This window comes from Branchiostoma lanceolatum, chromosome 1, assembly GCF_035083965.1.
Source record: "Branchiostoma lanceolatum isolate klBraLanc5 chromosome 1, klBraLanc5.hap2, whole genome shotgun sequence".
NCBI lineage: Eukaryota > Metazoa > Chordata > Leptocardii > Amphioxiformes > Branchiostomatidae > Branchiostoma > Branchiostoma lanceolatum.
In genome coordinates, this window is record NC_089722.1 from 8781170 (window position 1) to 8809141 (window position 27972).

Here is a 27972-nt window from a genome sequence, read left to right on the forward strand (position 1 = left end):
ATACAGCTTTGGCCTTTTAGTCAACTGTTCATCTGCTAATATTGGACTGTCAGAAAAGCCCGGCCGTCACTCCGAATACATTAGGATATTTCACCCAACATCTGTTTGGAGACCTTATCGCGGAAGGGAGATTGTGCGTTGCATAAAAGAGTCTACTCTCCAAGCAGAGATGCGGCTCCTGCTGGTTTTTGACGTGTTTTTAGGCGTTTTTTTTTGGGGGGGGGGCTTTCTTTTTTGTCCCGTTTTCTCTCTGTCAGTATTCTGTGTATGCATTCTGAGTCTGGGTATACTCTAAGTCTGTGTATGCCTGTGTGTGGGTTCTATGAGTCTGTATGTGATGCACCAAAGAATCAGGCATAAATATAAGCCAATATTTTTATTGCTACAAACCTTGCTCATTTCTAAACAAATGGAATGCTTCTAAACCCTCCCCACATCTCAGTATATCAATATTGTGGGGAATTTATTAACTACCACTTCAATAGTCTTTCCTTGATAAAGATCACGATTATCTTATTTTCATCTGTGAATAAAATGCAACACATCCTTATGGCCAGACACTGACACCTCCTACAGTACCATGTTTCTACCTCAAACACATTCTCTTACATGTCCTGCATATATCAATATGTAATTTCACCACAGGTACCAATTTGGTTCAAGGCCCTTTAATGTAATCAGATTTGGTGGATTTATTTTGTTCATTCAACAATGTTTTTATTACAGTGTGTCAATGATATACGTACAGTGTTTAATAATATACTTTCTCACTATAACGACAGCATAAAGTCATGTAGTAATCAATATTTTTTATACATTTCATATTGAACTATGCTGTGTGGGTTAAAGCAGAGCTTGGCAAGGAGAAGGTTAACAGTGTTTGTCAGCTCCATTTCTTGGTAAAACATGATGTTCCACAAGGGTAAAAGTCAGCTGTTACATTTGTTTGCTACTGTAACAATGACCTAAGTATGGTTTACTCTGTGGTGTAACTGGTGTTACTTTGTAAATGTAACACCGTTTGTTTGGTGGTACTCTGACCACACCCCCATGTAGAGACCTGTAATAAACATGCATGACTCCTTGGTTCTTCAGTCATATTGAATCATATCAGTTAAGGCAAGATGGTGGTGTCTTGAGATATGTTTGTCAGTATTGTCATATTGATGTTTTTCGTCTGCATAAAAGAATACATGTACATTGAGGAGACAGATTTAACAGCCATTGAAAGATGTCCCTTATAACTTACACACAAAGTAAATGCTGATCAGATATCTTTATTGCTATCTAGTCCACATTATACTATTTATAGTCATTGGTCAGTGAAAGTCTTACAATATTATGTCACTTAATCTAAAGAGAACAGTTTTCTCGACGCAAAATCTAGTAGTCTAACAAGCAGTATGGAAACAATGCACTGGCTAAATTCTGTGTATTCAACTAATTGTTAAGCCACGAAATTCGTCAGTGAAGACAAGCCAGAGAGAAGCCACCAAATTGCTGAAGTATAAACTGTAACATTTCCTCTCTCACACAGCTCTCATGGTAGACAGAATCATCTGGTGCAGCTAGAAGTACCCTATGGCGTCTTCCTTTCCTTTGTCCAGCTGAAGAGCGCTGACCTTGAGCTCAGGGGCATGTGGCAATCCCTTGAACACCCTCAGGTGCACAAACTTCTCACTACCTACATCCACCTGCAAAACAAAAGCACATTCAAATTTGATATCTATGTTTTTTCTTCATTTCTTTCTTTTTTTCTTCCTCCACATTCCTGTTTTTTCTTTATCCCAACTAAACGACTAATCAACCAACCAACCATCCAACCAACTAACTGTTAGTCAGACAATAATATTTTCATATCTCGTATGTAACGTTACTTTCTCTTTTCTGTCTTTCACACTTTATCTAGCAATCTTTCTCTTGCTATCCCTGTCTTTCCCTACAGCTAGCCACACAGTAAGATTTTCATCTCATACATACTTTCCCTTTTCTGTCTTTCATGCATTCTTTATCAGTCTTTATGTTACTATCCCCTTGTCTTTCCCATCCACCTCCTTTACCCCCCCCCCCCGCCCGGTTTAATGTCTATGAAGCTTCTCCCTGATGCCAAACCCTGTTATCAATACAAAGCAGCAGGGAGAAGGTTGGTTAAGTAAAGTTGGTTAATTTTCAGCCTGAGGGCACAAACTGCCTGTTCTACAAACTTCCTGCTAACAGACCACCCCTATCACCTTGATGAAGTAGTTGGTTCCTGCCACCACTTGTGAGCTGAAGGTTGTTGCCCGGAAGGTGTCATAGGTCACACCTGCCTGTTGTTCCACTTCTGCCTTAACCTGTGTGTGAGAACAAACAACACTTACTGTAAATACATTTAGGTTCACATGGTTGTTATTTCGCGCTATGGCAAAAATAAAGTGTTCACGGTAGTTTTGAGTTCGTGGCAGCGCTATAGTCCACTGGAAAAAAATGTTTGCGGTGGCTTTAAGTTCGCAGTGAAACGGTCGCTGCAAAAACCGTGAACATAAAATCACCGTGAAAATTTCTGCATTCACAGTAATACAGAGGGATTCATAATCATATCTGTGTGAGAACACAATTACCAGTAATTACAGACTGATTCATATTATCTGTGTGAGAACACGTCAGTAAAGTTCATATCTGTGGGTTTAGTAGTCTAGCCTGGGTGCCCTCTCCAGGGCTCCTAGTACATGTACTATACTCTATACTTCCCTTTTTTAGGAAAGCGAGTATAGGAGCCCCAGTAGTAAATTGAATGGTATTAGTGATGTCCAAGCAGATGTGGAATGATGAAACGATAATCTTTCTCAATCTACTGGTTCCGTGGGCCAGTCAGCTGTTCAGTGGAACTGTGAGCTTACGATTTTGCCTTTCTACATCTGCTTGGAGATTAGTTTTCAATACTAACAAAAAATTCAAGCTTCCTCATTCCACACCAGTAATACATGTACTAGCAGACGAAAACTTTCTATGATGCAATCAAACAAAGCAAGCATATCCTTTTTCTACTAATAGTTCAAGATCACACATTCATATACAAAGCAGAAGTCTGTGAAATGATGACTACCATCCCTTGATTTTGCATATGAGGCAAATGAGGAAATATCATGTTCAGGCTGAAACTGATTTACTGGGTAACAGCGGAAGTTCTAAAGAATACTGTAAATGCATTTTTGTCCAATACTGTAGCAATATGTAACTATAGTGCTGCCGCGAACTTAAAACCACCGGGAACACTCCATTTTCACCTAAGTTAGTGCGAGATAAAAACCATGCAGTGCATTTACAGTATCTGATTATTTAGCTCGTATAACATCCCCATGTGAACATAGTTTGATGTCATCATTGCATGACAAACATGTGACCAGGAAGTGGTTGTTAGAAGGTCAAAGTTTATAGAATCAGAAGTCACATGGGTCTATGACTTACCAAAAGGAGGTAAATTCAAGGTTTTATTTTGCAGCAGGAGGAGAAATAAGCTTTTTCTAGTTACATAGTTGGTTGCAGCAAAATAACTCTTATCCCCCAAGAGAAAGATTCACACACACACACACAAAATGATTTACTAACTATAACTATGTAACATTCAACTGTCAACTTTCTACCATATTCACACTCTAGTAAATCATTTTTAACCCTGCCCCCCTCCCCCAAATCTGCTGTGTGATGCTCACCTGATCGCAGATGGCCTGGATCTCTTCTGTCGCCGCTTCTGGCTCCTTCGCTCCTCCGCAAAGTGGCATTTTGCTCGTTCGGTTGTTACTTCTTCTTCTATTCACGGAATTTTGCAGCCTGTAACTGAGCCTGTAAGTTTGTATGATATCAGCTACACCCACTCTTGTGATCATGAGTCAGTCTCAGGTGATTGGACCGGATACGGAAGCTGGACGAGTCCATTACATGGAAGGGGATGCGATGCGGATTTAGTGTAAAGCTAAAACGGAAGAGGTTAGGCTGCACCAAGTAATTTTTATGGATGACGTCCTTTGGAGACCCTAAATCTAATGCGAGAGCGCGAAAAAAAACAAGAAGGGCCGAAAAAAACAAGATGCCTAGATTTGAAATATAATAGTCGACGACACATGTTAGGACGCAAATTGAATGAGAGAACAGTGTAACAACTAACAATTCTTTGATCCATCATGAAAAAAGCAATAATTTGAATAAATCAGTTGAAGTTGAACAGCAGTTGTTGTCCTGTCCTGTTTCTTTCCATATCCCATTGATTTTGCAGGCCTGCAGAAATATATTAAATAAAAAAGAAACTCTTTGGTCATAGTTACAGGAAGCGCAATTTCTTGTTTTTTTTCTTGGAACAGACCAAAATCAATGCGCGCGCGGACGTCATCCATAAAAATTACTTGGTGTAGCCTTTAATAACATAATTTGCATTGGACAGTTTCGTAACTCCTTTTATATCATCTTTGTTCCATATAGATATGGCTAAAGATATATGAACATTTCTATAACACCCCTACGGTCTTAACTGGTTAATTCCCCTCCAGTCCAACCATCATCATAACCATCATAAACGTTTGATATCCGTCGACATGTCTCTTGTCACTATACTAAATATTTGATTCCTGTATAGAAGTGCTCTTTACGTCTTTTTGACTGAATAGATCCTCCAGTGAACTTAAGTCCTAGGCTCTACCAGGCTCCGCGGGATAGCTGGAAAAATAGTAGAAATTGGCCTAATAGAGTGAATAGTGTGCCAAGGGAGTTAGCTACGGAGAGAGGGTCCAATCTGCCATCCATCGAAATGGAACCTTACTGTATAGCGGACCTACCCTGTATAGCGGAGTACCTCGGCTGATTTCTACTATTTTCCCAACGATAGGACGGAGCCTGGTAGAGGCTACTTAAGTCCTCCAAAGTCCATCTTTCGAAATCCTACATAGTCCATCTTTCAAAAGTCCTACCAAATCTTTTTTTTTAATCCCTCATAGCCAATCTTATTATCATAATACATTTTTAAAAGCTTAATCTTTTCAAAATCGTACATAGTCCATCTTTCAAAAGTCCTACATAATATTTTTCAAACCTCACAGTCTATCTTAAAAAAAGCATAATCTTTTCAAAATCCTAAATACAGTAGTCCATTTTTCAAAGCTCATGATTTGTGATTTGTCATAAGTAATCTTTTTTTTCAAAGTTCCACATAATCCATTCCCAGAAAATCATTTATCATAATTCACAACCCCCACATGTTCCATGAAAAATAAATCCTACACCATATTTCAAAAATCATAGTCTGTCTTTCAAATGGTAGAAAATCTCTCCACTCAGGGATACATATTGCCGCCTCGCTATCCAAACTGTTCTCGCAGTCTAGGTCCATTGTTATGGCTCGTTACTGGATCATGGAGCGACAAAAGAAGACCGTGTACTAGTACTACAGTCCCCTGTCTGGAACTGACAGCTATTTAAGTAAGAAGTGAAGTGAAACGCCGGCACTTATGAGTACGTGGAATTACCATGCCGCCCACATCTATAAGGTCTGGGCGAGGAACCAAATTCAGCTTCGTTTTTTTTCTGTCTGAAGTTTTTCTTTTTACTCGATTTACACTGATTGATGGAAATCTATTTTCAGTGCGACTTTACATAATCATTTTTTCGACGACACGAGGGGAAAATAATGGGCCAAGAAGGCACCATTCAGCTACTCTCCAGGCAGAGGTTTGTGGAGAAGATTGTGACCTTTTTATCATACCGATGTATGCCCCAAGTTCTGTCAGAGAGTGCCGACAGAAAACGGGGCATATGCTGATAAAAGTCACATTCTTCTCCACCAACCTCTGATTGTAGAGTACTATTGTGCGACCGTCTGTAAAAGTGCATGATCAGAAGCATACATATAGCTAGCTACACCAGCCCGAAAGGAACACACGCGCTTGTATCCTTGTATGAGGCTGATCTTTGCCATTTACACGCAGCTGCATGAAATGCCAGCCGTCTGATCTCGCATGTTCCCAAGAGAATCTACTTCAGCTTCAACTTAAAAAGGGCAGGTAAACTTGATCCCTAGGTTGGCGTAGCCAAGTTGACGTCGTGTCTGTGAGAACCGTCTGCTCCGGTACATATCACACTTCCGTTGTAGCGCAATACGTATTATTGTGCATAAAAAAAGTCTACCCTGCGGGTAACATCAAGGAGGTTATATATAACCTCCTTGGTTATATATCATAACCTCCTTGGTAACATGTAACAGACATGCATTCACGGTGTCGTAAGCTGCCAGGTTGAGAATATTGTATGCACTTCTTATCCGAATGAATTTTACATTCTCTTTTTCCCAGCTACAGCCTGTGCACCTTGAATATGGTGGTTCAAAGCACACTATACTGTATAGAGCTGAGACAGCCGATACAATATCAATGTACATGTGCAAACAAGCGGTAAGCTAAGTGTGTTATGGCCCCTTCCTGCTTCCTGAGAAAACCGGCGCTGTTATATGGCCGTTCCAGGAACTAGACATAGGTTGTCAGCCGGACGCATTAGTCTCCCTACCAGACTTACCACGCCGGCTATAGGGGAATGTCTGCCAGGAGGGTTTGGCCAGCACTGGGTTTTATTTGCAGGCTCCGAGGGGGAGATGTTAACCTCACCGTGGACTGACTCCACTGGCCAATTATTCCTTTTTTTTGCCGAATTCTGCGGCTAAGATCCGTACCCCCGTAGGAAGCCCTGTTGGAGGCTACGGTCGCGCACGCGCACGACTATGCACGAAAAGCAGAACTCATAAAATACCACGCATTATTGCCACCATATTACCGCGCTATCGCATGTAGAAACTGCCACTACTTCATGTAATGATAAGTTGATACAGTTTTAAATTTTTCAAACGACTGAATGGCAGGGTCCGTGTTTTTTTTTTCTTTTATCACGATTACTTTTTCCAAGGAGATCATATAGACCTACATAACCTCCTTGCTTTTTCTCGCCTTGTCTTTATAAGTGTGCCATGGTTAGAAGGGCCATCGCCCTAGTTTACAGACGCTATGGTTTGGTACATGATCTAGGTCAGATATCGCTAGCTTTAGGGACTGTGTGCCATGATAAAGAGTGAACAATACACCATTGGAATTACAAAGCTTTAGATTTTAGATTTTACTTTGGGTTGCGGCGCGCAAGTCAACAGTAACTTACAACTGATCTCACGACAATCTGTAACTAGATCTCTAACAGCCACGTTGTTGGCTTTCAAAAACGCAAAGCATTGACACTTTTGTGTGGACGCAGTCTAAAAGTCACTATTATGTGGCGAGACACTATTCGTCTAAGCAAAAATAAATAAATAATGAAACCGCAACCCCTTTTCGGTGCATGCATGCATGCATACTTGGTTGGCTGGTTATCATTGGGACGGATGCGGTCCAAGTCCGACTTCCACTGAGTATTTCTGGAAAAGAGAAGTCCATCAGGCCTCAGCTCAGGGTGGCAAAGGCATTGATCCAGAGGGCTGTGCTTTTACCTTCACCTATGCCTATAACCAGGCTCGGGGCGATTCTGGAGCATTTTGGTGACCTTTAAACTACAATATGACATTGACATAGAATTCTTTTTATAATGCAGAGAACTCTCATGGCATACCACATACCAGAGGAAAGACAAAGGGCCCATAACAAACGTCTTTTTCTACTTTGAACTTAACAAAATGCGGGAATATGATGATTTTGTGGATTAAGAAATACGCCTTTTGGACCATTTTGGTGACCATTAACCTATAGCATGACTTTGACACTCCATCTTCTGAAGTGCAAAGTAGTCTTACGGTATGGCATGCCACATAAAGTACCAGTAAAGGGACCATCATGAACATATTTCTACGTTATACTTAATCAAAAGTGGAGAAGCTTTTAGTATTGGCAAAACACCCGTTTTCAGTGTACAAATCAGAAAATCAGGGCTATTGTGGTACAGTATTATATATACTTCCTACGACGCAGTCTCGGCGAGGTAGATGAAATACTATCTTCAGGGCAAAACAATCCAAGGAGTAGTTGCTCACCATTAAACCGTGTTCATCACAGTCTACGAAAATATACACACGAACGGTGGACCATAGAAATGTTTGACACACTCTTTATTCCCTTGCCAGCAGGGGAAACGTAAACTTAACACAAATACGTGAATATAACACAAATAGTAAATGAACTCTTTCCTTTCTATATCTCAGCAATTTCCCAATGTTTCGCTGGGAACAGGTAAAGGCTCATCTTGTCTCGTAAGAAATTGTGTGAAATACCAAGTTTGATATGCATATGCAAGTTTTTACGCGTACATGCAAACATAGATAAACAGGACGTGGTCCACCCTTGAACTTGAGTCAGCAACGTGACACGTTTTGTCTGAATTTACAGCGGTAAATTAGCTCTTTCGTTTTTAAAGCAGATGGGAGGAAGTTGACATTTTCGAGACATGAAGACACATCTGAACCACAGAATGTATATTCTTACCATATACACAGGTCTATAGTTCTTCATACATTATGGCGTACAACTATTGTTTGGTGATAGATAGGCGACATACTTCACTTTTACAACAGTACCGCCAATGGTATTTGAATTTGATGCATATATTTGGCCTGAGTGGTAATGACAATGCTAGAATAAGAAGGGATAGTCCATGACAAAGTTTTTTAGTTGGCCCGGGAGCGGGAGTTTCCAGACGAGGCCGTCCGGCGTGTGTGTGTTGATGGCCCGGCGGCACAGGTGCTGCAGGTCCGGTACCTTCCTCACCAGAGGCCGTGACAGAATCAGCGGGATCCGCCTTCTTCCCACGGGCTCCTTCCAGAAGTGTTTCGCCGCGTTCTCAGTCGACTCCCGCATGTAGTAGTCCAACAGTTTGATGACGCATTCGAACTCGGGACAGCGGTTCTTGACCCCTGAGTCCAGTTTAAAGTTCCCCTCCGGCGTGTATTTTATCCTGACACTCGTCGCGCCCAGGGGGGTTTTGACGCTCACGCTGAACAGGTGCGCGGAGTCCTCGCTATCTCTCACCAGGAACGTCCCTTCCTCCCGGTCCCGCAGGGCCCGCACCGCCTCCTTCCCGCTGAGGGAGCCCCAGTACCAGCCGCTCGCCTCCAACCTGTCCACAGTCCGCCTGATTCTCTGGAGATCAAAGTCCGAGCTCCTGTCCCAGGTTTCGGCGGAGTTTGAGGCCTCCTGGTCCCGACGCATTGCAGCCTTAGTACCGGCGATATGTCAGCTATATTTTCTATGTTTCTGTCGCATTAGAACGGTGTGAATCTCCTATACATCTCCCCGATAGACCAGACACCTGCCTGAGGCGCAGTCATACGACGTTTGAAATGGGGTCGGTTGATTTCCGTTTCCCGGAAGACCAACCAAAGTTCCCCGAATTACGCGCTGGGCGCCTTTATATGTCACCGCCAATCCTTTAATGGTCGTCATCGTAATAGTTTACCGAGAATCAGATGAATTGAACAGCACTCGAAAATGGAACTACAAATCATGATTGTACCTGAGACTTACGTAAGGACCTATCAGCTCAGTTATTGAAATCTGAACAGTATGGTTGTTAGAAGAAAGGTTGTGAATAGCGACGGCTGGGGAACAATGGCAGTTGTTTGTTACAGGTCACTGGGTATGTTTATTCAAGTCGCTCAGGTAATGATATGAGGATCCATTTCACACGAAATGGCGTTTTAATTTCCTTCCGTTCCAGTGAAATGACGTTCGCATTGACGGTGTTGGATATCGTATGGCTGTGTGTACAAGTGGGCGGGGTTGAAGCACTGCGTAACGATGTTGTAATGAGCGCACCATACGTCTGTCTCCAGCTTGGAAACTTGAGGGCAGATGAAATCAGAACAAGTGAACCTATAAATAGAGTGAAGAGATTTGCACAAAATATGCAGTGCGTAGACTTCATAGCAGGCACCGCGGCGGTACATTTTATCATAGCCGCTGACTACATACCACAAGCTGTAACCAAATCTTTATTTACATAACAAAACTGCCGCGACTTTCACATGTCTTTTACAACTTTAATACTGTACATATATAGAAACACAGAAGTGGATGCAAATGAATTAACATACACACACGTATATACGTATATTTATATGAATAAATCAACATGTTGAGTCACTATACTGGCTCTAAGGTCTAAACATTATTTGATGTATCCACCTATTTGTACATGGTATTGGTTGTCGCCTCCTGGAATAGAATTTGCGTTATGGGATGGAATAATGTAGTATTAAATCATTTTGAGCAAGCGGAAAGAAAGGCGAACATCCAGCTCTGGGCGTTCATCATCATATCGTGAACAGTAAATTATAAATTCAATATCATTTAGACAACCATTGGACAAAATCTGTGGTCACTGGAAATTTCATGGTACTTTTCAATGTCTACGTTCAGCCTTACGACTACAGCTGCAGATAATCATCTTTAATTGTGATTACTCTACGAATTTCATAAATGTGCAACGTTGTATTATTCAAAAGGTGCTTTTCTTACCTGTACCATCCCTTTCACTCAGAATAAATGAAAAGCTTTGAATAGAACTATGCCATTCTTTCAGGTGTATATCCTGCAAAACGAAGTCATAATCAATATCAACTTGGCACAACCAAGTCATACATGTCCAAAATACATTTCTTATATCCGGTTTTTAGATACTAGTAGCTCCCGTGTTGTAATGTAATGGCTGTCGTTTTCTACAGCATCTGCCGGTACGCAGTCAGAAAACAGTAACGTTACATAATTCTGGCAACACCATATTGAAACGCCTTTCGCGGAGCTTCCTATGGATACTGTAAATGCAGAAATGTTCGCGGTGGTTTTATGTTCGCGGTGTTTTCGCCGTGAACTCTTTACCAAGAACTTAAAACCACCACGGAAAGCCGTTCTATTGTGTGACTACATTGTTACTATTATTTCAAAAGTAAACTCAAAACCACCGCGAACACTCAATTTTCTCCCTACCCTGAAATTAAATCCCCTCGAATATTTCTGCATTTGCAGTACTAGTAGTATGGCATCCTGGAGAGGGTGTCCAAACGGTGGACGTGTATGGCTTCTTCTGTTAGGCGTACAGGGTCCAGCTGAATCTGCAGGACAGTGGGTGTATTTGGAGTATTGGCTTCTCGCTTCGGGTGTCAAGGAAAACGGGGCAGACAAAAAATGTCACCATTTCCATCCCAACATCTGCTTGGAGGTCACATAGCTTCCTCTGATGTCCCTATCAGAAACGACATCTACCGGTATTATAACAATCTGCAGCAACAATAAGCTGCGTCATTTTTGGGCCATGGGGATAAATGAGCTCGGTAAACTTTTTTTGCTACGCGCAATTGAGGCTGATTTGATGCCAACAGTCGTTTTTGGCGTTGTACAAGACGAACCATACTTTGCAGTTTCACCAGGGCGAGCGTCTGAATGAACTTGGGCCATTCCTATATTTCTACACAGATATGGCAAGGCGGCGGCAGACACTTCCGTCTTGAAGAAGTTCAACATGTAAGTCAACTCCAACTTCCCTTTGTAGCCAGGAAAATAACGACAAGTTTGAATCTAGAGCTCAGCTCAGCTGATTGCCTACTGACAGCGACTGAGCGCGAGCGAGTGGCCAGTTTACAAACAGAGTAACGAGAAATATTGGGAACCTGTGGCTACAGACGTCCACCAGTCGACGCTTAACTGCGGGAATACGGATAACGATAAGGAAAAGATGTATGAGGGGATATTTTCTTCCAGTCTGGATTATGAGAGTTATGAAAATAGAAACAGTGGATTTGAAAAGTTAGCGGGTTTATAAAACGTCGACGCTTAACTGCGGGAATACGGATAACGATAAGGAAAAGATGTATGAGGGGATATTTTCTTCCAGTCTGGATTATGAGAGGTATGAAAATAGAAACAGTGGATTTGAAAAGTTAGCGGGTTTATAAAAAGATGGTCTCTTTGATGGTTGGATACCTGAACATCCATCCATATATATCTATGATCATTTATGTATGTATAAGTGACGGGTGTCTGTTGTAATAGTCACATGAACAAGAAAAGTCTTTGTGCCATTGATATACGTGAGTAACATTCCAAGGTGGACACCGTATGGCCCCAGGGGGACGAACGTTTGTTATCATCCCAACTCACATGGTGGTCAAACATTAGGGATATTTTTCATTACTGTTTGAAGAGGACCGTGACTGAAAACATCGATAAAGAGCCGCGCGCAAAATTGGCAGGATTAACGCAGATAAGTAAGGCAATAGAACAGTATAATGTACCAGTCTGGAGGCTTGTATATAGAGATTGACATAAGATGTCTCGAAAATGAAATGTACTTCTATTTCTATTTCTCAACATTGGTGCGATACAGAAAAACATTTTCATTCCATGTGTGAAAAGGCAACAGCGTTTGAAGAAGATAGGATCTTTATACATGTACTCAGCGAATGTGCCAAAGCGCAAGCGATAATGATATTTCCGGAATTACCGAATTTTATTCAACTTCGCGTTAATTTTCTAAAAAATTTTAAGAAACATCAATCAAACGAAGCCTTCCGTACTACACCCTGTCGTTTCCGAGGTTAACGCTAGAGGACGCACTTACATGGCACCAGGAAGACCATCCATTCGGTCAATCTATGTTGAGGGCCACCGCATCAGACCTTCAATTTCCCTTGTATATACAAACCTGATCTCGGGTACATCACTATTCTAGGCAAAGCTTGAAAATATATTTTGAAAAAGACTGTGACAATGAGCAGGGACATAGTCTGGTAGATGACGCATCTCCGATATCCCCGACAAATAAAAGGTCATAAAATTGATAGTCTGACATGAGAAGACGAAGCATTCGTTCGCCCGATCTTGACTATAACCAACATACCTTCTAGCGTTTCATCGGATTATAAATCAAGTGAACCTTAAGTATTTTTGGACACCTCGTTGCCATGTTAAAACGCCGCATTACTGTAGCAGGCTCTACCAGCCTCCGCGGGTCGCTGGGAAAATAGTAGAAATTGGCCAAAATAGAGTCAATTGTATGAAGGGAGTCGGCTACGGAGATAGGGTCCAATATTGCAACTATACAGACTAACTACGGCTGCGAATGTTACCCTCCATGGCCAAAGTCCCCCGGCTTTAGTATTCCACATGTGCTGAGGCAATATGAGATGACGTAGACTCGCAAACAGGCGTCTATAATGATCCTATTATCGGCAGACATGCATACCTAATATCAAACAATAACCTCCTATCCACATTTTTGTGTCCATCTAAACAGCACTTCTGCCGTATCATATCTTCATTCAGACAACGATACAGGCAGGTTTACAAAGCGAAGCCGCAGTCAGAAGTGGCTTGAGTGTGTAATGCACACTGCTGGAGTGGCTAAGGTCTCACTTGACGCAGTTCCATTAGTTATCTGAGTCAATGTTTCCGCTACAATATAAATGACAATTAAATGACATCTACATGTACAGTATAAAGGACTTTCAATGGCTCTTACACGTCCCTCAGTGCGGCGACAAGTCCGCCGTGTTTGTTTATTCTCCAAATAAAGATGATGCCAACCCACTAATTGCCCTAAGTAGGCCAAAGGGCCCGTCCAAAACACGGCGTGCAAACAGATCGATACAGTCCTGCGGTCGGGGCGGTTCGCTCACGCCAAGCCACGAGAAGACGTGACACGGAAACACGTTGTCCTCCTTCAGACGTCTTGTAAGGAATACCCGCAGGTTTCCCTTGGATTTGTGCGGTCGCCGGGAGTGTTGTGGAGTGTTATGCTGGCTGAGGAGTGCCGCGGGAGGAGGCCGTGATTTGTTGTTGGGATGCGGGGCTGTCCGGGCCGGGGTGAGAGAGAGGTGTGTGCGCCGTGTAGCCTCCTGGTGTAGCGGACCGACAGGACCATGCCTGGGCTACCTGTTGGCCATGGAATTTTACCTGTCATCTTATTATTGACAGGTGTGCTGCTGAGACTCGTACACGGACAGCTCACAGGTAAGAACGCCCGTCCCTTCCTTGCAAGACACTCGTGTTCCTAAGCGGCACAGGTAATCTTGAAGCCAAGAAATGGTACCAAAGCCGCGCGTGTTTTGTACTGTTGTCACCCTCTTGGCCCAAATATCAGTAACTTATGCATTTATGAAGTTGATATTACTTTTTAAGTTCTACAGTGGGTATTTTGTTTTGACACTGGTATAGCAGGTTGTCATAATTTTGATTTCGCAGAGAAGCGCACGGTGTGGCGTGGAACAAGAAAAGGGTTTGTGTGGCCTACAGGTAATATATGATACAGTCAACACACGGCACTTGGGGTTAGAGTTGTATTTTCCCAGTGGATTCGGTGACACAGATCAAACATCGGGCAAGTCTTTGGGTCACACCACGTCAGGCAGGGTAAGAAGGTGGAACACCCCCAGAGTACAGCGTGTCGTTTACACACACAGAAAACATGCGGCGGGATTTCCCGCTACATGGCTCCATCTGTGGTATGTGTGGCATTGCTAGGGGCCAGCACGTGGCGCGACTTTTTGCCTAGTTTATGAGTCGTCGCAAGAGATGTGATAGGTAGACCAAAGGTGTCGTATACGTGACTGAAGCGTACGTGAGCGAGCTAAGTACAGGGGTAAAAGGGTGATCTGGTTTTGAAGCATCTGTAAATCAACTTTTCTTGGCGATGCTAGCTTGATAAGCTATGGAGGCGCCACGCTGAGAGGAACTACCTCCGCAAACTGGGATTAGCCGTTTAATAACAGCGGGAAATATTTATCGACCTTGACAATTTCGATGTCCGATCTTGTTGAACTGTTCCAAATAACCAGAACCGCACTTGCGGCTTGTGTTCCCACGCAGGCTAGACGATTCTAGTTGTGCTGGATTCCGTCTTTCAAGAGTAGATAGATTTTATGCTTTTTGGGTCAGGTCTGTTTATATTTTCGTCCTGTTGCGTTGAACTGTTTGTAAAGGAAGACCCAAAATGACACCTTTTGGGATCAACAACATGTTGAAGGAGAAATACTTTCCCACAGATGTAGTTTGGAGGACAATTTACACTTTCCATTTCTGACTAGCCTGGGTCAAAATAATGTTGAGGAATAAATCATGTTGGATGTTTAATCCTAGGATTACGGAGCAGAAAACTGCTAGCATATGGCGGGGCTTATGATACTTTATCTATCGGCTGAACTGTTTTGACACCACTAACTGGTACTGTTGAATACTGTTTGTGTATTCCTTCAAGCGTCACTCAAAACAGCAACCGTCGTATCCTCTTCTTCTTCAAGGCCTTCCGTTACAGAAGAATCACGAAGTCAGGGAGATCGCTTTCGTTTGGTTTCTCGGACACCGTGTGTGCACGTCACTTGTAAAAGTGGTTTTCAGGGTATCATAGAAAACAAGGGACAAGAAAAATTTGAAATGTGTGGCTTGTTTATATTTTCTTGGTGTTTGGGTCGTGTTTCTTGCGCCACAGGTGGCAGGGTGGTTTGGTGTGAAATCAGAACGGGGGGTTCGTTTTCTTCGCTCTAGTTTATCAACACCAATCTGGAGGTCATTTGGGATAGATTGACAAACACGTTTAATTAGCAGAAGCACTTGAATCTGATTCATGTGCATGTTATATTTAGCGCGTGCATGTTGTATCTTTAAATCTTTAATAGCGGCTATACTATCCTGAGGAGAGTATAGCCGCTATTGTCTCCTGAATTTGCATGTACTAGCTAGTATATGAGACGTTTAGGACCGTCCGATCCGCAAGCATCAAATGATCTTGCAAGGTTACTCCAAGGGGACGTACTGTGGGGTGACGACCTCTCCAGAAATGCTAATCCGTCATCTGTCAGTAGGATTTAGCCCGGGCTGCGTTCTTCTCGAGCGAGCATATGTCATCCGTCCATTCTTTTCCCAACAACGGCCGTCCAGTTTGGGACAAGATGAATCACATTTCCTTATGTGAAGAGCACGTCCATGGTGTTACTAGCGCTTTTGGTGTTGTGCCCAAAACGTACTGTCTCTTTGGTTTTTAGGTCAAAGCTAAATTTGTCACGAATAATATATATAAGTCAGTTGTTGATGTATGTTTTTGGCACAGAAAATGTCGCGAGATGGTTCGTTAGATATTTTTACTATTCAAATGTTTCAACAATATTGTAGCGCACACTGCACAGTAACACGCACACTCCACCGGTGCACCAAGAAGTCATTAAAAAACTTCATTGCACCATCGCCACATCGTTCTGCATAATTTGTTTAAATTCTGGACGACTTCACTGCAGCGTGGTGACATTTTTTGTGCTATGGTCAGGTCCCGTGAGGATGACAATGTTTCCTGGGAATTACACGGGCAGTCTTCTGGCATTTGGCGGGAATGCTAACCGTAAAATTACACCAGATCCCAGAAACATACACCATTATCATCCTCTTACCGTGCAATCAAACTAGTCTCCGCCAGATCTTCCTATGAGGTATGGATCGTACTCTCCAAGCAGAGGAGTGGGTCCGGCAGGTTTTTGGCGTGTTTTTAGGCGTTTTTGTCGGGCTATCTACTTTGTTCTTTATCTCTATAACCCACAGTTATAGAGATAAAGAAACCATGACAAAGTAGATAGCCCGACAAAAACGCCTAAAAACACGCCAAAAACCTGCCGGACCCACTCCTCTGCTTGGAGAGTAATGGATCGTAGAATTCAGCAAAACAAGGAATTATTGGCCAGTAGAGTCAGTCCATGGTAAGGTTTAATAACTCGCCCGCGGAGCTTACAAATGAAACCCTCTGTGGCCAAACTTCCCTAGTAAATATTCTTCCTATAGCTGGCGTAGTCATGTTGAGTAGACCTCCGGCTATGCGGTCCGGAGTCAGTCTGAAGTTCATCTCCGTGTGTGCGTCTGCATCTCTCCTAGCCTTGTTATTACCACATAACAGTCAGTCTGGTAGAGACTACAATCAGAGATCGTCAGACGATGTCGCGAGAAGAAAAGTGGAAGAAATGCCATGCTATTGATTTTTGTCGGCACGGTAAAGGGACTTAGTCAAAGCCAATTTGTAAGAAATATGTTCCACTTATACCGATAGGATTATCAAGCAAGTCGTCTTACGTTGTCATTCAACAGCTCGGCTTTAGACCTAATCCTCCGGCAGACCGCATCTTACCAGACTCATCTTCAGAGTCATGGGGCAATCAGACAACGGTACGATATTCTATAAACCTTCCAATATCTGCTTGGAGATTAGGTGGGCTGTAAACTCCTCGTGTTTCTTTATGTGTATATATATGGATGTCTCCTAAACTAAAGGGGCTCATTACTAGCCTTGGTTGCCTATCCTTTTTTAATACGTACAGTATAAAGATATACGCGACAATGAACATTCCTTCAGAAGACGATCCCCGCTCCATCTTTCCGCGGGATTAGGCAATTCCTCCGGCCATCTGGGACCCAGTGTGTTGCCATGGCGACCCGCTGAGGGAGGTGACAATGATCAATGTCGTCTGTACAGCGTCGGTCACAGCTCGGAACTGTCTGTTAGGGTACAGTACATGAAATGCTGGAAGGGTAATGATGATGAAGAAATCTTCTACATAGCTATAGTCATAATAATGTTATCTACATGTATATGGTGATACAAGTTACCTTCATACAGATATAGACTCTACTCTGCTCTTCTCGTTAGCACAGTGAATACCATACATGTACACATGATACAGCAAACACTAAATACAAAGGGGATGATGAACACAACTTCGGAAAATTGTGCCTCCTTCCTTGTCAGTCTCAACCACCCTGGTCTCAAAATAAGGTTAGATGAAAAGTGACGACAAAGCGAAAAGGAGATGAGATGAGTTGAAATGGGGACAAATTGTTCAGATAAACCTTAATGATTACGTCAACGAGTGAAGTCTTGACGTGAAACAGATTGTTCATCGTGTCGTGCCTCCCTAGCTTTACGGGCCAGCCCGACTTATGGCGCGGTAACCTTTACTTAAGTGCTGTTCCCAGGCCATTCCGATCGATCGGTCTCGGAAAAGTCACCCACTGCTCCAGTTTATGTGCTGCCATTTTGGTCTGACCTTTTTCAAGATCACAGTGTCAGAAGGAATAACGATAGATGTCCGCGTCCTGTATGAACACTTTTCTGCGAGTTGTCAGTGATCAATCCCTACATTCTCATATAAATACTTGTATAAATGTATATGCGACCTTAGCACCTCTCAGTTGTAGTCTGTAGTGTGATCACTTGACCCGGTTAGTGACGCTGTAGGGCCGGATAAAGAGCCCTATCAGGTATCAGGGACAACTTATGACGACTGTCGGACAGAGTAAGGGCTTCCGTGGTCGTCAGGGGCCTTCCTAAAGTGTTCGTAACTGCGTCATGGCGAAGTATCGTTCATTTGGGCTGAGGGAAAGGTCATGCGTAATATACGCGTGATATTTCTGTGGTAATTCTTTTGATTCCTGGTTGATTATCCTGTGGCCCAAGTAAACCACTCCCTGGTTTTTGTTGCTAGTATTTTTATTTATCCACAACGCATAATGTTTGTTGCTTTCTTAACAACACACAAAAAATGGCCTCACCCAAATTTTCGACAGATCAGCTTTAGTCTTGGTCAAGGAATGAGCAATCCATAGCAATCCACTGCTTCTATGACATCACGTTATGCAGGTAGAACACGTCACTCGGCGAGCAGTGGATCATAAGTTGCAGAAAGGCCATGGCGCCCCCCGTCTCTGTTGAGGGATAGTTGAAGAGTCTTGTCATCAAATGGGACAAAACAACTTTGAACTGGCCTGAACCGAACACATGACACACCGATGGCATCCCCTTACTAAGTCTTAGCCCAGTCACGGAGTATGTTTAGCTACCATGTGCCGCCTTTGTGAATTTGTAGTGTTGCCCCATCGTCCAGAAGGTATCTGAACGAGACGACACACTGATCCCTGACGTATCGTTCTGGGCGCCAATGCAAAGTTCAAAGCTCTCCATTCCTATGGGATGGTGTGGACTCTGCACAACCACAGCCGCCGATGGAATGGGGAAACCCATTCTACTTATATGTGATAAAGCAGGGTGCATTACTGCAGGGAGACTGATAGCTAATGGAGTGAATAAAGTATCCATGTAGTTTGTAGTCGATCTTACGAAAGTCACTGTACTTTTTATTGTGTCAATAAAGCTTTGATATCCAAGTATAAAGTAGGGTGTCAGCTCTGGCCAACTCCTCGGGCGGCAAGTAAACTCTACCTGGCCCTCTGAGGAAAGAGCTAAACCCGCAGTTACAGGCCATACGGGTAGGTGAATCTACAATAAGATACATATTCGAGCAGGACCACGCGAGCTTGTAGTATAGCCCGGACTTCTCGCTCAGTCTTAGCTCCGGTGAAAATGCGACAACAGGTGTCTATTGTCATACATGGCTGGCCCAAACGCATTGATTATTCCTAGCCTGGCATCCCAAGCTATTATAGCTGCAGAGTTAGTCTTACCCATACTTAGTTTGGATACCAGTCTAGATTATTCCGTGAAGTCCAGGTTTGTCCAGCCAGGTTAGTCCTTGTGTTAATTGAGGTTTTCCTCTTCATCAGTGTTTGGCGGTGCCTTTGCTCCACCTCGCCCGGCCAGATCGACCGCAATGTTTAGGAGATTCCCGGCTGAGCCCTTCTACATAAACTCCATCTACTAGTCTGTTTCTGTCGTCCAGTCATTAAACTCACTTATTGCCCTTTGGCGGCGAGTGAAGCTTGTACATGCCGCTAATCACTTGCTCTAACTTCGGCCTGTCCAAACATCGGGACTTCGTAAGGGTAACCTTGTGTTACCAATAAACGGGATAATTTGGGACGATTTGTATTTTCCGGAACGTTTACGATGTTTCCATAACCGCGTTTCAAGTGGGGAAGGAAGTCTAACAATAGTACAGTAGAGGAAATTTAGGATGACGCCGCGGTTTAACCGAAGAACAAGGGGAGTTACGGGATGTTCCGGAAATTCGTCTGGCCCACAGACTATCTAATTAGTGAAATGAGAAACCCACACTCACCTGGTATTAGAGATCTACCATGTGGAAAAAGACAAGGCCTGGCGAAGGCCAAACCTTCTATGTTGAAAGTTTTCTCCTGTGTGGTCTAGCTAAGGGCTGGCGAAGACATTGTCCGATTTAAAACCCTCAACAAGGAAGATCGTAACGTTCTAGGGGGTTAGAAAAACGGGGCAAACGGCACGGTCTTACCCTCCCAATATTTGCTTGGAGAGAACCCGGAGTTGGCGGGAGAGGATTTCAGAATTGCAGTCGATCGTATGTGATTACTGTTAGAGCTAGGTAGATAAACACTGAATCTGCACCTCTGAAGGCTGTTGTACAGCACCACAATCGGTTTAATCAAATGTATTGTGTTCATCAGTCATGTCAGTTGAGGTTCTTGTAGAACATGTAACGTGTGCATGTGTCAGGTCCTGTAGACTTGACTCGGGACAATGTTGAGACATGACAGCCTGACTGTGACATACACCTTGCTCAACAGAAACATGTAACAAGATCGTCTCTGTGGAGTTGTCGCTGATTGGGACAGCCCCTGGTGCGTCTCTGCGGAGTTGCCGGTGATTAGGATAGACCCTGTACTGATGGAAACCACCGGTGTGCCTGGGGGGCCGGGGCGGGCCATGGCCGATGTACCGATAGGAGCCGGGCTCATGGGGGGATGAAAGTCGCCGCGAGCTGTACCAGGCCCGTGTCCAGCTCAGGGCCGACTTGCCGCTATTAAATCGTCTGGTAATTTTTGAACATGGATCGAGCGTGTGCTGGGCGGACGTGTCTGTGAAATATCTAGGTGTATCAACCGTGTTGGCAGCACTGTTTGTTGGCTGACGTCAGCTTGACGTGTCTAGAATCTTTTTTTTTTTTTTCAAATTCTTGCTTTACATGCTGAACATCTTTCAGATTCACGAAAACGTCATAGCAGCAAGACGATAAGTAATTCGCTCTTGCATTTTCTCAGGACTGCGACCAATATGTGTTGCACTCTGTCTATGTGTCTCTTTGTCAATACAGCATCCGCTCAAGTTGCATCTCGTATGTGTAGGGTACAACAAGGAGCTTGGGTACAAGCCGCCAAATGTCAGGGATGGAGAACCGTGTCTTGACAGAAACAGGTCAGCCAGCTCCGGACGGGGTCGGGAGATCCTTGAACCTGCTGAGAACTTGTAGAGCTGCCTCACCTGCACCCTGGGTACCAGCCGCCTCACCTGCACCCTGGGTACCAGCCGCCTCACCTGCACCCTGGGTACCAGCCGCCTCACCTGCACCCTGGGTACCAGCCGCCTCACCTGTACCCTGGGTACCAGCCGCTAGCGGATTTTGTACAGCCTCCACCAGGCCGCTGGGAAAATAGTAGAAATTGGCCAAATACATGTAGTCAGATAACATGCCAGGTGAGTTAGTCCGCGAAAGGCGTACAGTTTGCGACCTAGTTTCTACTATTTTTTTTCCAGCGACCTGTGAAGCCAGGTAGAGGCTAGTTTTTGTATACGTCGTGCCACTGTCGCCGAAAAAAAATCCACTGATGAAACGCCCTGGGCGGGGATTCCAAGACGCCTGAAGGAAGGCTGATCAGAATCCCGGAAAGCCGGTGATCGGTAATCTGCCTCCCATCCGGTCATTACCATAACCTGATACAGGCAGGACTGCTTGGGGTACAGTTGATTGTGTTGTTGGCATATGTTTGTAGAAAGACGTCGAGAGATGAAAAAGAAGGAACGTTTGTAGGATAACCGTACATGTAAAATGTAATCTAACAATAAAGTTGTCTGAAAATTTGGCATTGTCGACTGACTATGAGCGATACAGGGTCATACAGGAAGTACTCTTGCGAATACTAGACTTCCTCCGTGTGACAGATGCCCGGCTCATGATAGCGATGCAGATGAGACCTTGTCAGCCGACCACCCGCCATGTATTGTTTCTCCTTATTGGGTACTTATTGCCTATTTGAGATGTATTTGCAGCTCGATAAATTTTCATGCACTGCTAATCTTTTGTTGGTAAAGCCTTTCATTGTTGATCCGGGCGGTTGTCTTCCCTGTTTTGCCATGCAAACGAGCAGCAGTGCGCCACGTGAGTAACAGCATGTTCACAATCACATGCGCCTTCCGGGGTGCGACAAACTTCCTGATTCTAGGGAAGACCTTCGTTATATCCAAAACAAACATGTTTGATAAAAAGAACTATGATATTTGTTTATTGTATTTTAACTACGTTGGCAACCGACGAAAAGTCATTGCTGGCCCAGCATTATCAGCAACTTGGTTATCTTTGTCAGCAATCAGTATGACCGTTCCTTCAGACGTGTTATACTACTAGACTAGTACTAACTAAGAGAGAATGTCCAGCTAACGTGTTATACTTAATGTATCAGCAAAACCTGTGAACAGAAATCTACAGATAGATCTATAACGAGTTCTGACTGCAAATTCCTGACGGCCTTACAATCTAGCGATGACAGGAAAAAATCACGCTATTTCTCGCGTTCCACCAGCGGCTAACGATAACAAGGCGTGGTTCTGACGGTTTGACGTGTTATTCTTTTCATATGTAGGACCAACAATAGAAGCGGCAACCCGCTGTCAACAGTTTGCTTGCAGAGTTGTTAATGTGAAGTACCTCCGCAAGTGAAGCGGGGTTGGTGGGCAATGGTTCGCCACGCGCGAAGTACACTGTAATGAAGAACACACGGGCACAAGGACGTCCTTGTCCCAGCCATTGCCCCAACAATGCCTCTGGCGGTTGGAAAGTTTTATATTTCTGCTCATTGAGCTTTCTGTGCCTAACGTACGATGAAAATTAATCCCCGTAGCTGACCCAAAGCATAGTTTGACTTTCTTTGTAAGGAAACGTCCATTCCAACCTTCTTAACGTTTCGTTTTACGGCAAAACTTTTGACAAAGGACTTTGATTCGGCCCAGAGATTTTGCCCCCCTGAGAAGACTTTTGTCTTTTTTTTTCAGATCACATCATTGGGCACATGTACTGAGTCTGAACTCCACACTGATAGTTTGATCTCGTATTTCCTCTAATGCAGATACATTCTTGTCGCCTCGAGGTTGTCGACGGTAGAGGAATGACACAATGCATAGGTATTTCTGTACATTATGTACTGTGAACAACTGATTCAAGCACCCAGAAAGTCGTTTTACGGTCTAAACGCGATCTAGTGGGTTTGTTGAAGGACTGGAACGAACTATTCCACTTTTCAGTCGGGAGCGACAAATGTATGACTAATCCCTTCCGCCGTGGCCTGTCGTCAGGTGCTTTTAGTTACCTCCACACCGGCACTGACGACAGCTCTGTCATTATACAATAGTGACTTAGCCGAACTGTCGAAAACTTGTCTTAGATAAAGGGTTTCTATTTTTCCTTTTTAGCTTCCATCCTTCTTTTTCTCATCTTCTTCCAGTGAGAATATTAGAATAACTGCAAGTTCATTAAATCTATATCAACATCTTGGGGTTGAATGTGTTGTCCCAAAGTTGACATGAATGTCTGGTCCCGCTGACTCACCACTCCCAGCTAACAGTCTTTTTCTTTCAGGCATGGCTCCAAGGAGGCCACTTGTATAGCTAACGTCTGAGACCTTTTTCCACTTCTCTACGAGTCCATCTCCTGTGTCTCTATGGAATCCTGTTCTATTTGTTATGGATGAAACGGAGTCTATCTGACCCAACAGTCTGATACACCCACGTCCAACCTTCGCGCTTCCGATTTACTTCTCATGCATTTCTTAAAACCCTTAAGCTGCCAGTCCCGACTTAATTAGGGATACAGAAATATGCCTTGTGTGCTGGACCCGGTTATAACCGGGATAGGGTATTCCCCAGAACAAAACAGCTTTGCGTGCATGTAGCGCGCGAAGCCGGGAAGTTAGGGGAGTTAGCGCCGCCGGGTGTTTCGCGGGTTTCGTGAGGGAGGTCAGGGGTCGAACATTTAAAAGCGTAGGTCGGGGGTTGTATCGGTCTCTGCTATGTCTTAGCTTCAGTATTATCCTCCAATTTGGCCGTAGGAAACCAAGATCAAGGTCACGAATGTCTCCCCTTTCAACAACACCGGAAGACCTTGCGTCCCAACTACTCCCTCTCTTTCTCCTGTGTGTAAATTGCTTGTATCATATTATCTACACTTCCGCCTCTGACACATAACAGTACTTCACTCTTTTCTTCTCTCGTTCTGTTGTCTTTCTTTTCACTCTTTTCTTCTCTCGTTCTATTGCCTTTCTTTTCACTCTTTTCTTCTCTCCTTCTCTTGTCTTTTTGTCGTGCATTTGTTGTTTTTGTCATCAAGTTGGTGCGTTTGTTTGTTTGTTTGTTTCATTTCCATTACGGCCGGAATACGATCTTTTCTTTTAGCAGCGGTCTGTGATACTAGCCACGGGGTGAGCAAACGAAAAGAATGAGCTAGCGGTAACGGAGGATGGTACCCCCGGCCAGGCTACTGTGATACCCCTTCCTTTTAATTTGCGCTTCGTTGTCGGGCTTCTTGTGCATTCTGTCTCAGTAACGTTTACGACTTCAGGCCGAAGACTGGAACCTCTGAAACCCGCAAGATAGAGTTGAATCCTTGGGAGACATTGGATTCGTCTCGAAAGGTCGGGAGGTTAATCTGTGCGCCCTTGAAGTGTCATATTGTGCTTCAAAGGATTAGCTACCAGATAATGCCAGGATTAGGTAGGTAAGCTATGGGGAAAGGATCAAAGGTACAAACGTACTTCAACTGAGATCCCATCTACTTTACCTACAGTGGATCCGGAATGCCCGTGTATTAGATGAAAAATGGTTCCTGTCCGGGATGGTACTTCACGGAAGTATTGCATTTACAAATCGGTCTTTTCGTCCGCATTTTTTGACAGTAATGTTTTCAGAGGATTTTCCGGGTGTGCATTCGTGTGTGTATCGGTGTATGGGTTCTTCGAAGACGTCCTTCAGATCACACCTTTTCTCCTTGCACCACAGGATATCATTCATCATCCCCTGATCCCAAACAAGTGGGAAGGGCTGGGGTCACGTCAGTCGGTCCTTCCTGACCGGCCTGATCAAGGTCGTTCTAAAGAAGAGATCAAGAGATCAAGAATGGAAAGTGTGACTAAGGACAGAACTATTCGCCAACTAAATTTACATCTGTGTCCGTATAGTCAGTATGACACGCCAGCTTCGCAGGCACGCGGCGCGACAGCAGCTGGTTATCTTACACCGAACGACCTGTCACACCTAACTTTTGCTCATAAGAATTTTCAAATGTGTATCAGTATCACCATAGCGAATGACAAGTGTCGTATGTGTTTCGTGTAAAGCCATGCTGTCGCTGCTTCTATTCCAGCAAACACATATATTATGCGTGTGTTCGTTGTTTTCCATGGCTATAGCTAAGGTTTCTATTGCCTATTCTCTTTTAGCGTGACGTCCTGGATCGGTAATGATTCAGCTATAATTCACAGAGAACTACCCACAGCACGCAGTTCGTGCACTATGGACGACAACATCTGCACCTGTTCAGGATGTATTGTTAAAGTCAGGATCAAGGGTCAAGTTTGGATGAAGAGGTGTGTTCCGGTTTGTGCCCACCTGCGGAATCCGTGAACAAACCGCAAACTTCCCCTTTGTGGTTATCGATCATTCAGGTACATAACACGTATGTTTGTCCGTCACGATTAGCGGACTGACTGGGGTAGCGTGTTGTTAGTCGTTACGAAACAGAAAAATGGCGTAAAGGACTTTGATACTCTAATTAAATACTGTAAATGTAGAAATGTTCGAGGTGGTTTTATGTTCGCGGTTTTCGCGGTGAACTCCTTACCGCGAAAAGCCGTTCCAGTGTGTGATTGTAGCGTTATTATTGTTTCAAACGCGAACTCAAAACCATCGCGAACAGTCCATTTTCTTCCTACCGCGAAATCAAATCCCCGCGAACATTGCTGCATTCACATTCAGTCTATGATGTAGTTTGGGGAACAGAGAACACACAAACGAGAAGTTACAATCCTTCCCACTCATTTCGGTGTATAGTGTTTCTACAGCCCTTGGGCCACACAGTTGTCTAAGCGCTGCAGCAGACGTTATTTCTTTACAGAAAGGCCGTTCCGGTGGAGTTGAAATGTCCATCATTAGGGCGGTGTCACCTACAAGGCTGGGGCAGTAAAGGTGCTCGGAGTGACGCTAAGCAGACCGGTCCGCGCTGGGGTCTGTTTAACCTAAGAGCGACAGGGTGTTACAGACAGGGTCCATGTACGTTCAGACGGAGACTTGAAGATGCAAACATCGTCTGCGGAGGGGGACGCTTTATCTTCCTATGTATTAGACAAAAGTGCCGCGTTTTGATAACAGGAGTGGAAGAGATAAAAGATGTAATAAAGAAAACAATCACAAAGTCGGTCAGAGACTGTATGAGGAGGGCTGGAGCATGTAGAAAGCAAGCTGTCAAGAAACTTCCAAGCAACACTGCCGACTTGAACAGGTTGTTTCCAGGACCGGCGCTCGTGTAGGAAAAGCCACATAACACTCGTGTGACTAAAACTACACTAACTCATAAGATTGGCCATCCACAGTAAATATTAGATGTTTCCGGATCTGCTCTTGGGACATGCTGGATAGAAGATAAACCGATGCTGCTTATCCAAATGAAATTGAAGGGTATATAGGTGATAGCAGTGTGCGTGTTGTATAGCTTGTATTCCACAGCTGTTTCTGCTCCAAGGGAGCACTGTCCCCGACGAGGCACGTGCCGAGAACATCAGTAGATACCTCGGGGTTTTATAGCAATGTGTATATGATTATGTGGTATTTCTCAGGCGTGACTAAGGCTTACAAAACTTTCTGAAAACTATAACCTCATCCGATATGACAAAGTAGCCACACGCCACGTCCCGACCTGGCAGCTGGTTTTGTGACGGAAGCCGTGCGCCTTTCACCCCCGCCAGCCGACGTCAGTCGAACTCGTCCTGGGTGAATTGGCAAACTTCCTCCTGTTTGGCAGTAAGTGAAGAGTGTTCAGAACTAGTAGACTCAGCAGGGCATAAGGTAACAGACGTGTCGTATTAGTCGTCTGAGAGAAGCGCGTTTTACCCTATGATACTAAATACCGGGCAGGAGCACAAACTTTTCAGGCCACAAGAGATATTTCTTCAATTGCAAATAAGGTCACACGGTGTTCGTTTCTGTGAATGACAACTAGAAGAAAATATAAGATTTTCTCAGTTTAAAGGAGTTTTTTATCAGCCCTCTATGTAGAGCGATTTTTCATCCTTGTGATTTTTCAGTCCAATCCTAATGAATAAAAAACGTGCGGACGATGGCAGACCGCAGCGTAACGGATGCTGACGGTAATCTGTGTCGACAGCTTTACTTTATTACCGGATCCCATAACCGCACGGCGTGGTTATCTTCCTAATGTCTTAATAGAATCATCAACCTTCCCGTGAACTGGTGAATACGGAATTTCATATATTACCCCTTTGATCTGAAAGGTGGCACCGAAGGTATTTGGACACCTTTCAAGTCTCAGGGTATGGTTTTACAGTATAGAAACTGTATTCTGTAGTTTTCTGTACTAATACTGTAGCACAGGTGACTTTTCTAATGTGCAGAATTGCTTAAAAATACCTTTTTTTCTCCACCAGTGATTCCTGTCTTTTAAAGTGACAAATGAGGCATGAATTCAATGTCTTTTACTTTTCGGATTGGACACGCAAACAGGTCTTTAATTTCATACGTGTGCTTTGGTTGCAAAGATATATTGATTAATGTATTTGGATATCGAATGTATCTAGGGCTACAAATTCATCGGGTGCATGCATATGCACAGACTTCTAAACCAAAGATCTTCGAATCGTTGCCAAGGAGGTTATTGCAGAATTGTCGTTACGAACAACTTGAGCCGGGTAACCAAACTTCGCGGGAAGATATTTTTGTCAGAGAAACTACATTGCAGTTAGACTGTGA

General features: G+C 43.8%; 3 protein-coding genes across 3 annotated transcripts in view; 1 reads left to right on the forward strand and 2 right to left on the reverse strand.

Moving 5' to 3' along the window:
* Positions 1–361: 361 nt before the first annotated feature.
* On the reverse strand, positions 362–3896 carry LOC136443412 (cystatin-B-like). Its single transcript, XM_066440674.1, has 3 exons — positions 3693–3896; positions 2232–2333; positions 362–1694 (listed from the first exon to the last, which is right to left on the reverse strand). The coding sequence occupies exons 1-3, from the start codon at positions 3864–3866 to the stop codon at positions 1569–1571; spliced, it is 402 nt and encodes a 133-aa protein (XP_066296771.1). The 5' UTR covers positions 3867–3896; the 3' UTR covers positions 362–1568.
* A 4189-nt stretch (positions 3897–8085) lies between these two features.
* LOC136442979 (suppressor of cytokine signaling 2-like) lies at positions 8086–9656 on the reverse strand. Its single transcript, XM_066440060.1, has one exon. The coding sequence runs from the start codon at positions 9198–9200 to the stop codon at positions 8625–8627; it is 576 nt and encodes a 191-aa protein (XP_066296157.1). The 5' UTR covers positions 9201–9656; the 3' UTR covers positions 8086–8624.
* Positions 9657–13628: 3972 nt separating this feature from the next.
* The window catches only part of LOC136441213 (protein eva-1 homolog C-like), a 100762-nt gene continuing 86418 nt past the window's right edge, over positions 13629–27972 (forward strand). The window contains exon 1 of the mRNA XM_066437399.1: positions 13629–13997. Coding sequence (XP_066293496.1) covers positions 13907–13997 — 91 coding nt within the window. The 5' untranslated portion in view covers positions 13629–13906. The remainder of the gene's footprint in view (positions 13998–27972) is intronic.

What these genes read in the sequence shown, in the direction of transcription:
- LOC136443412 (XM_066440674.1), bottom strand. Translation starts at nt 3,866, where the DNA reads ATGATCACAAGAGTGGGTGTAGCTGATATCATACAAACTTACAGGCTC. An exon ending in TCCAGGCCATCTGCGATCAG is followed by an intron (nt 2,334 to 3,692) that starts GTGAGCATCACA and finishes TCTCACACACAG; the next exon opens with GTTAAGGCAGAAGTGGAACA. An exon ending in GAACCAACTACTTCATCAAG is followed by an intron (nt 1,695 to 2,231) that starts GTGATAGGGGTG and finishes TTTGTTTTGCAG; the next exon opens with GTGGATGTAGGTAGTGAGAA.
- LOC136442979 (XM_066440060.1), bottom strand. Translation starts at nt 9,200, where the DNA reads ATGCGTCGGGACCAGGAGGCCTCAAACTCCGCCGAAACCTGGGACAGG.